The 12,007-nt window shown below is 43.1% G+C and overlaps 2 protein-coding genes across 2 annotated transcripts; both read right to left on the bottom strand.

Moving 5' to 3' along the window:
• Positions 1-6,052: 6,052 nt before the first annotated feature.
• Positions 6,053-6,829, bottom strand: LOC308323336 (holocytochrome c-type synthase-like; the record flags this gene model as incomplete). The annotated part of the gene is made up of 1 exon (XM_080775057.1): positions 6,053-6,829. One exon carries the CDS (start codon positions 6,827-6,829, stop codon positions 6,053-6,055), a length of 777 nt encoding a protein of 258 aa, XP_080631183.1.
• Positions 6,830-9,668: 2,839 nt separating this feature from the next.
• Positions 9,669-11,378, bottom strand: LOC308323335 (serine/threonine-protein kinase RIO3-like; the record flags this gene model as incomplete). Its single annotated transcript, XM_080775056.1, has 1 exon — positions 9,669-11,378. The coding sequence occupies one exon, from the start codon at positions 11,376-11,378 to the stop codon at positions 9,669-9,671; it is 1,710 nt and encodes a 569-aa protein (XP_080631182.1).
• Between the last annotated feature and the right edge of the window lie 629 nt (positions 11,379-12,007).

Here is a 12,007-nt window from a genome sequence, read left to right as displayed (position 1 = left end):
TACTGTTCGGTATGTTTTCTGTGTATTTCTCTGCTCAATGCAAGACGTGTTGTATCCCCGACGACACCAAGCGCATTTCACAGAGAAATACACATATTACATTTAGGTATATGAGGATCTCCTCATCAAAACAATGTGATTTTCATTCAGGATCGGCAGCGTTTCCCTTTAAAGAGCAGTTACTTGATCACTAACTCCATGATGCACTTTTACATGTTTCCAAAGATGTTATAAATGGTAGGACTTTACAGCACTGGTCAAATCATTATGTACTGTAGCAGCTGTCAGTTTAGACATACTGTACTTAGACTGTCTGTTAGTACGCAACACAAATGCCATATTAGGATAGCAGGGTATAGTTCTCAGCACTGAAGTATTAAAAAACCTGTTTAGAACTCAGTCATTACAGCTGTTGTTCTCTTAACGTTTTCATGTCAAGGCCCCCCAGTTAATTTGTATTTAGTGTTTCAAAATGGTTCAAGACTTTTTTTTTTTTTTTTTATCAGCCGGTTGTGAACTTTATGGTAAGGTTGTTTGGATGTGGTTTTACCTCGATGGGTTTACCTTATCTTTGGAGGGCTGGATTCAGAGTTGGATCTCACCTGTATACATATAAGCACTTTTAGCCTCTGCAATCTTGGGGGGCAACATTTTGATATGAGAGAGAGAAAACATCATCAAATTGTATTTACACTAATGCCAGTCGTGAACTGTATGCCTAACTAACGGTACATGTATTTGATCATTTTGCTAATTCATCTAATTAAAACGTTAATAATAAAACTAAAATCACACCTGTGTGAAGTGAGGGGCGATCTTATCATCGTACATCATCATACATCATCTCATTCAGGCCAATCGGAATTTGCGTCCTCACCTTCGTCTTAAATGTTTCTGTTACGCAATTTTTGTGTTTGCACGAACACTCAAAATTGTCCATTCATTGTCAATGGGATTTAATATTTGTGTAGGACTTTGGTGCACATACACCAAAAGCTGGACCTCAAAAACAAGGGCTGAGACCAGAGCTGGGTAGACCAGTTAGGGGAGGCAAATTCCCCCTGGCCTCCCCCCTTATAAGATTGCCACTGCCTGTATCCAAATACAAAAGCTCCTATTCTGCCCCAGTTATGTGCAGGTGCTTATCTCTGGTGCAAGGGAGGGAGTCTCTCAGGTATTTTCAAATGATGACAACGTCTCATTTACAACAGAATGTCATGCCATTGGCAATGGCATTTTAACTGTTCCCCCTAAGTGAAAAACAGTCAGCTAAGTCACTGGTTCCAAAACAGTGGCACACATTTCTATGGGTGTGTACAATACATTTCAACTCTGAATACAGCCTCAGGGGAGCTAAACTATGCCAGAAAAACACACATCACAACCAAACGGGTTTAAAGTATACCTTCTATTTCTCATTGAATTAAGTGTTAATTGTATTATATGGATGCGTTGCCTGGAAGAGGAGTTCAAACTAAAATATAATTTAGTAATAGAAATGCTACGGAAATGCATTGTGCACTGCAAACAGCACTTTATAAACATCAATGTTTGTTACATTCCTATAAAGTCGTGTGAGTGTACAACTGGGCAAAAGGTACCAGGGGTTCTCAAACATTTCCATGTCAAGAAGAAACCCAAATTAATGTATTTGGCCACGGACCCTCATCTGAATCGTGTGCCACAGGGATTCAACATCTGTGTTGTTAAAATGTTTCAAAAGTATTAATTTTTTTACCCTTTTACCCATTATTGTTTTTAAATAACAGATGTACAAGTTCCATCGCAACGTGGTGTGAGCTTGTAGATCGGCTATATTAACTTGTTTCGCTGGGGACCCCCTAGAACCCCCTTAACGACCCCTGGGGGTCCCTGGGTCTTTTACCATAGTAGGCAGTACAATATGTTCAGACTGGCAGCCCCATTCCCTTTTTTGTTTGGACTATTTGGAAGTCAAAACACAAGAAACCCACAAACAAACTCAATTTAATGATTGATTAAATTAATTTCAATATGATTCAAACAGCCTTATAAAGATGTCTCAGTCTGGACACTGTGACACTGAAGCTTGATTTATTACTGCATGGTACAACAGTCACTCAGTGGAGGAAAAAGTACTCTAGTAAGTTTTACGTAAGTTAAGTAAAAGTTAAGTAAAAGTATCAATACTGCAATATAGAAATACTCTGTTACAAGCGACGTGCAAGCTTGTAAATGAAATACATATAAGGCAGAAGTGGTTGATAATAATCAAAGTAACTACAGTATAGTAACTAAAGTTTTCAAATAAATGTAGTGGAGTAAAAGTACAATATTTTGATCTGAGATAATGTATTGAAGTAAAAGTATTGGAAATTGGAAATACTCAAGTAAAGTACAAATACCTCAACATTGTACTTATAAGTACAATGAGTATAGTACTTACATTTACTTAGTTACTTTCCACCACTGAACAGCCTCCGATCTAAAGGTGTCTCTTTTTGGACACTGAAGCTAAATACGTACAACAGTGTCACTCGCCCATAATAGACTCGTTCATTTTAAGAAACATCAGATTTGATCTGACATGTTTGACTCTGACTGTGACTCTGAACACACACCTATTGTTGGGGAGGACAAATCTATGCAATCATTTGAAAGCTATGACTGCATTTCGTTGCTGTCGGGCAGAAACCTCTTATCTCTATATTCTAAATTCTAGCTTTTTCATAAATGAATGCCCTACAGTAGGGGTGTCCAAACTTTTTTCAAAGCCATATTAGAAAATATTAAAACACCCAAGGGCCAACTACATAATTTGTACCTTCGGATTTAAACGATTCTTTAACTATCATGATCAATATTTAATATCAATGGACATGGTCTTTTGTCAGGTGTGTGCTGTGAACAAAAAGTGTATCTCAGCCTTTTTTCAGCCTTATGTCACATTACCAAATGTAACCAAGCAAGCAAGGTAAAAAGGAACAAGGAACACTGACAAATTATACTCTGTGAAATGCCCAGGTTAAAAAACTTTATTGTAAAAATGCCCCATAGTGTTGGGCATAATACAATAATACATTGGTTCATAATACAATTCAGGTATGAACACCACCTTGGACGAAGCTGCCCTACAGTGTGACACAACAGCATGAAAAGTAGCAGATCCGCGAGCTCGAAGTGTGGCGCACTTTTCAGCTTGTAGATCTGCTGCTGCTCATCCTGAAATGTAACAGTTTTACATCCGACAGAGACAATTTGTTAATGCGCATTCCCCCTCTTCCTCGGTTTTGTTTTACAATCTCAACCACTGTTTGTATCATGAGTTGTCCTTTTTTTTTTTGTATAATTTATTCTTGTTTACATCTTTTTGAGTGGTGCAACCATAGGGTGCAGCCACTCCAAAGCCCAGCAATGTCTGTCCCCGTGGCTCTATCTATGTATGTATGTATCTATGTATGTATTCATGTATGTATGTTTAGGGTACAACAGGTGACAATGTGGCGCTGTTGAGCTTCACACTGTGCACAGGTGCATGATGGGAAGCTGAGATTTTTGCACCACTCACTTCAGCCGGGTCTGATTTTTCATTAATATTCATATTTGCCATTATTTCTTCCATTTTACTGTCAGTGTCTTCACCATGTCAATATCTGTGCTGTTAACAGGGTTCACTTTTTTTTCCACCACTTAAATCCTGTACGTACTCAACAGGAGTCCCCCAGGGCTCTGTACGAGGCCCACATCCTGTTTTCACCCAGACACATTTCTACAGACGCATTGTGAGTTTGAATCAGCTATTTTCACAGTCGCAGAATGTTTGTCCCAGAATATGGACGCTGGGTTCCAGTGGTTCACTATTCCCCAAATTGTATGAACAAAGAAAATTGGCAGGTGTACAAAATCCCCTCTCTGGCTGGGAGTGGGTGGAGTAGTTAGATGCTGTGGTGCTAATCATTTCACTGAGTGGTGGCTGGGGTCTGTGGTTAGCTTCATTTGCACACCTGAGGCAGGCCTATATATATTTATTTAACCAGTAAAAACCACATTGAGACTAAAGTCTCTTTTACAAGTGTGAACTGGCCAAGAGAAGAGGCAAAATAAGTAACACGTACAGCTCTGCCAGTAACAATAAATACAGTTTAACACGACAGACAACGTTCATAAATACAGTACCCACTACCGAAAAAGCTCAAAGGGAGAACAGGAAAGTCTAATAACTAATAAATAATTATAATATAATATAGGCCCAGGTAGAACAAAACATTTGGTCTGAAGAGTGAAGTGGTATAACTCTGTGTCCGTCTTGACTCTTGATGCATTACTCATTAAATCATCACTAGCAATGTAGTCTACCATCATCATTTCCATCACCATTTGTTCCATGTTCACGGAGAATAAACCATTTTACCAAACCCTGAAAACCTGGTCTTAATGCTCTAGTTGGCAAACTGGTGTAGGAGTTACAATGTACAGCCAGTAAACTTTCCACCAAACCCAACAACTTTAACGTGGTCCTTTGAGATCCAGAAACTCCGCCATCAGATATGGCCCAGATTTAGTAATGCTCTAGCCGGCATACTGGTGTAGGACAGTAGGAGTTACAATATACTGCCAGTGAACTTTCTTTAACGGCAGGGTTGGGGTCATGTCACTATAATCATGATTAAACATAATGGACCCTAAAAAAAGATCTTCAAGTTGTGTGTTGATCTTGTCTCATCACTTACAATTCCACTTGTTTATCTGTATCCTGACTGCGTTCTCTATCCCGACCTGAATGCCTTTTCAGTTTAATAAAGAGCTGGAGAGACATGGCGACTCCTGTTACTGAACAAACACTCTGGCAATGAGTACTATCACAATAGAGATTTTTAACACTTGTTTTAACCAACAAAAATCACTTACCCTACCTTTAATTGTTAGTAGCCTACATATGGCTTAAAGCTGCTATAAGCAATATGTCAAAAAAATTGGTATTCAGACAGGCAGCAATGGGTAGAACGCTCCCAAAAATCCTCATATTTCACTACCGTTTAATGCTTCAACCAGTCTTTTTAGGCCGGGCATAGTTGTCATATTGAAAAAGCTTCACACAGTCTGTTTGTTCACCAGCAGAAGCCCCAGTTTAACTGGTTCACTATTTTAAGAATGTTTTTTTTGGCGTTTGGTTTTTTTTTCGACGTCAGGCCTGGTTAACTAAGGCCTTCCATCCCTGTGACAGGGCTGGTAAAATGTTAACATGACAGGGCCATGCCACAGTGCTGTGAGAGGGCCCTGATGATTCTACTTTACCTATAGAAAGTAGGCGAATGATTACATAATATTCACATACTAACAGTCGAGTTGAATGTAAAATCTGATATCTGGAAATCGATGAGATGTTTTCTAGATTAAATAGTACCAGTAAGACACCTGAGGGCGAGAAGCTGGCCATATATGGAGCGTGTCTTGAGTGTACAGGGTTTGGTGAGGTTGGATCAACATATGGAATGGGTCAGCTCCATTTATGGAGATCTAAGGGTGGCAGCGGTGGCAGTGTCTTGAGTGTACAGGGTTTGATGAGAGCACAGGTAGGGCCGGCCTTCATCTTCGGGCCTGGCTGTTTTTGATATAATTCTTGTTTTGATGTCTAAATCTCTGACACAACAATATGGGTTGTGAAGGTCACGATGACAATGCCAGTCAATTGGATACGTTTCACAATTCAATTCAATTACATTTTATTAAAATGTCAAATCACAACAGGTTGTCTCAAGACAAAATCCAAGACTTGGATAAGTTAGTAAGATATGTCGGATATCTCGGACCCCAAAAGGTTTAGAATCACAGCTTAACTGCAGTTGGTGCTGCTACATAGCCCTCACATCAGGGTCTCAGTTGGTGCTGCTACATAGCCCTCACATGATCAGGGTCTCAGTCTCAGCAGTGGGATGGCTTTGGGAATGTCGCTGCTTGGTTATTTCCTTAGTGTCACTTGCCTGTTCCCAGTGGCTTTTTTGGACCTTAACTCTTGCATTCTATCTGCAGGAGTTTTATCCTTAGGTGAGTAATCATTCCACTGCTAGCCTTGTTAGGAGGACCAGCGCCGCCGGGCCACCTTCATGCGGTCCCAGACCGCCCCCAGGGTGTCTAAGGCCGGACGGACGTCCAGGGTGCTGAAGTGGCACGTGTCCTTGTTGATCTCTCCATCGTAGTAGTCGATGACATAGCGCACCTCCTTCCCACAACGGTCCACGAGCCAGTCGTGGCGGTCAAACGGAAGCTCGTACCCCATCCAGTGACGAAGGCGTGCCCTGGGAGAATACTGTTGGGCTTTACCCTCAAACTGTTTGAGAGAGGGACCGCATGGGCACTCATGTGCGTGGAGAGCCTCCCACTTGAGGATCTCCTGCCAGGCCTGCTCGTTGTTCTGGTTGTGCATCTTAATGATGTTGGTTATGTCTTCAGGACACAGGCCGTTGTCACGCCAGCGCCAGCCCTTCCGGAGCATGGCGTTCCAGAAGATCTGTTCGGAGGGGTAGACCCAGTTCTTGTCGGTACCGTGCCGGGGTATGGTGGACTCCTGCCGGTTGAGGCTCAGAGGGAAGGGCTGGTCTGGAGCCGGCACCTGGTTAGAAGGAGGCATCATGTTTGTTGGGTCGATAATGTGCTTTACCACAAACTCGTTGGCCCTGTCCTGATGGGTTGGAGCTGCTGGTGACGCTGCTTGGTGCATGGGACATTCTGACGGAGATGTTTTGACATGCTGCGGGTGGTCCTGGTGCGTGGGACAACCCTGGGATGGGGCGTTCATCACTTCTTCGGTCTTCAGCGTTGGCGCAGCAGGGGTCGACAGTGAGGCTCCCATCCTTCCACAGTACTTGTACAAAGCCTCCGGTTAAGATTGTTTCGAATGTCTCTGCTGCCTTTTCACAACTACTTTCACAACCTATACTTCTATACTTCTACTTCTACATACTTCTACAAGTTCTACTTTACTATTCCAACTGATTAGAGCTCTGATCGATCCGATGTCACACCTTCAACAGTACATGTGAGTCTGTGACGACATCACGTATGACGTCATCGTGATATATAGTGCCGGGAGTGGGACACAAACAAATTAGGGTGGTTGCCCTAACAGGCACTGTGCAAAAACCATGGAATACGGTTGTGTATGATAACAAACTCAGGTAAACACCCGTAATATACCATCTCCCCAAGGGGGATGGTACATTACGGGTGATACTGATTATGCATGCTAAACTTGAGGTTTGCGGGCAAATCTAGTGCCCGTTAACCCTCTTTTTATGCAGTGAGGGCAACCAGACTATAGTAATTGTAAAACTTTATTTCACTACTCCTTTCTAGAGTAACCCTAAAGTTTTCCAGACTACTTGTCCCACAGTTTTGGCATGTCAAATCGACCAGCTTAATCGGGAATGGTGTGCTCGTATTTTGCTATTATATTGATATTAATGTATTAGTGAATTAAATTGTCCCATTGACATTACAAAACTTTGAGGGGAGGTTCATAATAATTACAAAAAATAATTAAACATATTACATCGGTCGGTCTCATGGTAGCGCTATAACAGCCCACTTTACATTTTGGCTTAGCCTATAACTCTTGAACCGTAGGTTGTAAAGTATATAATCACACCCGTGTGAAGTGAGGGGCGCTAATATATCAATGTCTAACTCATGTTGATTAGGTGATGTAATGCATAGTGATGTAAAACAAACGGTGCAAACATGCACAAACATTAAATGCCATTAACAATAAAGAGACAATATGACGTAAATGGCACATTATGACGTACATTTTCCCTTCATTGTCAATGCGTTTACAAAACAAACACTGAACTAAAGACAAACATTAAACCTGTGTATAGGAGGGGCTAGCGCCCCTGACTGCCTGCCTGTCCAATTCTCCATGAGTAGCTGTCTGTCTGTCTGCCTGTCTATGAGTAGCTGTCTGCCTGCCTGCCAGCCAGCAAGTTGGTTAACAGAAAATAAATTGTTATGGCTGAGTAAAATAAAATACAATAAACACAATTTGCCTGAAAATAGATTACCCTGCAGCTATGACCTTTTTCATGAAAAAAAATGAGTAGTGATATGGCTGACTGAGTAAAATAAAACAATCTACCTGAAAATAGATAGCTATAAGTGAAGAGCAATTTCCGCAATTACCATTTCCGCAATTTCCCCAATTTCCGCAATTTATATTTCCGCAATTTCCGCAATTTCCTCAATTTCCATTTCCACCATTTTCGCAATTTCCGCAATTACCATTTCCGCAATTTCCACAATTTCCATTTCCGCATTTCCGCAATTTCCATTTCCGCAATTTCCGCAATTACAATTTCCACAATTTCCGCAATTTCCATTTCCATTTCCAACTATTAATGGCAGCTGGGTTTCATCATTCAAATAAAATAGAGTCCGTTTAGCTATAAAATTATGTCAGGGAATAGGGATACACAGTATATGTCATTTGTTGTTCATTTGCTGTTCATTTGCATTGCACCTCCCCCCCCCCCCAAGCTTTTATTTTCGTTCGAGTAATAGTACAACTCTAATAGTATTACTTATAATAATGTAATTAAAGATAACTTCATTCAGATTTATTTATTTTTATTTCATTTTCCAGATTGTTTTTTCTTCTTTTTTTTAGATTTTCATTGGTGGGCCAGTCATAATGGTCCCGCGGGCCTGATGTGGCCCGCGGGCCTGAGGTTGAGTTTCACTGGGCTAGAGCCCCTAAAAATATTGAACCAGCTGTGAAAATCTCTTCGTACAAAACCTCTTAACTCAATTGGATCCTCAAACTGTCTGCTAAAGCAGATAACTCCACAACCTCTCCCCCTCTCATGCAAGTAATTGACAATATATATAAGTTACAATACCAACTTTGATTGAGGCAGTATTGCATTGTTTTACAAATAGTTTTATTAGTTCCAGGTATAGTCTGGTGACCACCGGAAAGACGGGTAACAGCCGGAATGTAGACGGCACCCGGGTGAGCAGTATGGGGTAGCGCCCCAGCCTGTGTCCTCCGTGAGGTGGAAGCCCAACAAACCCTCGCGAGGCCTTTAGGAGGGCCATTCAAGCAGCAAGCGGAGCCCGCAGCACCACCTTCTCGCTCGGGTGGAGTCTGCGGAAACATTGCCCACCACTCCTGAATGAAGTGCTGGGACTCTGATGCAACACACAGGTCCTGGGCCTGGTGAGAGCAGGAGTGGACCTAGTGAGACATAGGAGGGGCCCGGACAGGAGTCCTTCCATACACCAAAATACCTCCCAGCCGTGACAGAGTAGTTCTGGAGTAGCTCCAACGGATTGTGTGGCCCTGGTTTTGCCATAATGGGACTGATTGAGGGTAGCTACTGGGACGTAAGTTGGGACTTGATCACCCCGGCTGGGTTGCCTGAGTGATGTTCGAGAGACCCGAAACCCAATCAGCTCAATGTGTCGTGTTGTGAGATGTTGTGAGCTTGTATAGATCGCTTATGTTTTATCAAAATGTTTTGTTTTGTTTCATATCATATTTCATATATTCTCTTCATTCAAGGGTGTATCTAAGGGAAAATTGGACAAAAAAGATCACAGAACATGGGTTCTAGAAAGTTTCAGGTTACAAAATGTTCTGTCTTTCCGGTGTTCTGAGTTTGGTGCTCGTTGTGGTGAACTATGCACGAAAACTATTCACCCACTTCTTTATCTTGTAAACCTAAAGCTGACTCTGATTCTGATTCTGATTCTTCTGAGTCTTTTGCCAGAGTGAACCGGTGAGCTTGTCTGTCACTCATCTGGACATGGCCTTCGTTTATCTTCTCCAGAGCTACAATCTGGGATATGAACTCGCCTTGGTCATCGCCTTCAGTGACGGTGAGGTCCAATCCCGTTACAGCGTTAAACAGATCGTACTCGCTCATCGCCTCTTCCACACCTCCCTTCTGGAAGAATGTGGAGACGTTGCGACAATCTCTGAAGAGGAACTCGAGAGCGTGAGGGTGAGTTGGTTCCACGGACTGACTCACATCAATCAGCCACACCTTGTTGTCGTGCCAGAGCATATTGTACTCACTGAGGTCAGCGTGGACCAAGTTACACTTCTCATATAACAACTGCATCATATGTAGGACCTGTTTGTAAGCAGCCTCCATATCGCTTGGTCCCAACATGGCGTCTTTGAGTTTGGGAGCTGGCACGTGGTCGTGGCCGATGAATGACATGACCAGGATGTGGGTCTTCAATGACACCACCTCTGGACACGAAATACCTGCCTTCCTCATTCTGGTCAGGTTGTGCATCTCTTTCTCAGCCCAGAGTTTGATGACCTTCCTGGGGTTGAATTTGCTGTAGTGCTTTTTGAAGCGGTAATCATCTTTGATGTACCTCTCTCTGTTCTTAAACTCGTTCAGAGTCGTCTTGAAGACCTTCAGCACCACTTCGTCCGGAACACTCTGGCCCTGCGGGCTCCCGCCATTGGCATGGAATACGACAGACTCTTTCCCCGTGCTGATGCAGCCGTTGATGCGATCCAGGATGCCACTGCTCACCAGCTTAAACATCATCAGACGCGTGCGAGGGTCTACAGCTTGCTCGACGGTGGAGTGCTCCTTCTTCTCGTGCAGACGTGCCCCGCGTTTCTGCTCGCTGTGACAGTGCTGCTTCAGAGAGTTATACACCGTATTGGACAACTTCAGATCCATGTCCAGCTCATCTCCTACGTTAACACGGGAAGCAAAGTTGTCCACACGGGCCGTGTTCTTACGTCCACTAATGACTGCATCGTGTTTGGTTGTGATGTTCTTTCCCTTTCCTATGTAACCCCTCCTGGACATAACCGGAGGTTTAGGTGCTCTACTGTAGGGATCATCCTCCTCCCAGTCGTCCTCATCCTCGTCCTCTCTTTCGCTCTTGTCCTCGTATGGATGGACCTTAAAATATTTCTCATACGAGATGGACAGCTTGCTGTTTCCGTTCAACTTCTTTTCCTCAGCACGTCTCAGAGTATCGGACTCGCGGTCGAACTGCATCTGCAGCATCTGAGCCAACACAAGGTCACTGTCAGTGTTTGTTTCTGCACTGGACTCAGAGAGTGTGTTTAGGTTGTGGTTGTCACTCTCCAGGTCCTTGAACTTCCTCTCCTTCTGATGCAGCAGGGTATGAGACTGGTCGTAGTCAAACCTGCTGTCAAACTTAACCGGTGTGTTTTTGTCCTCCGTACGCGGCTGTGTATCGAACTCACGGTTGAACTTCATTTGCAGCATCTGAGCCAACACAAGGTCACCGGCGGTGTCTGTTTCTGCACTGGACTCTGAGAATGTGTTCATGTCGTGGTTCTCATCGTCCAGTTGTTTGGCTAGCTGTTCGCTCATCACATCAGCGAATGATACTGGGTCCATGTCCGTGAAGCAAACAACAAGCTGACACTGCGAAGTACAAACAATTGATGTATGACACACTTGTAAGAAAACAAGGTCTTATATAACGTGTTAAAGACAGTAAAGGGTTCAAATGTTACTGCAGGTGTCTCAAGAGGGGAGACGAAGGAAATGATTAAATCGGGGCAATGCTGGGTACTGATATAGACACGGTACTGATGTCATAGTGACATCATGCAGTTGTACATGCCTGATGCCATAGGCTCAGACATCTGTTGCATGATGTCAGATTAAATCTGGCCCATATTTGGGCGTGGCTGACTTGGAGATCACATGGCCCTCACACCACCAATCCGACCGATGTCATGGTCAACGTACCTGACTGTCTGTGTCCCTTTTTTGCCCATATATGGAGATCCCGTGTCTGTGTCCTTTTTATACCCATATATGGAGATCTCTGTATCTGTCAAGCCTTATCCATCTTATGCTCATACATGGAGATCCCTGATGTCATTAGTATAAGCCCATGCATACCCTGCATGACTATGGGCACAAGCGTTTCTGGATGAGTTTGAAGTTGGTCTGGCCCACATATGCACATCACCATATTATGGGCATAGCGGTCGGATCTGTGGCCCTGGAAAACCGGA

This window comes from Protomyctophum bolini (genome assembly GCF_963924005.1).
Source record: "Protomyctophum bolini genome assembly, chromosome: 11".
Lineage (NCBI taxonomy): Eukaryota > Metazoa > Chordata > Actinopteri > Myctophiformes > Myctophidae > Protomyctophum > Protomyctophum bolini.
This window is presented reverse-complemented; position numbering and strand designations above follow the sequence as displayed.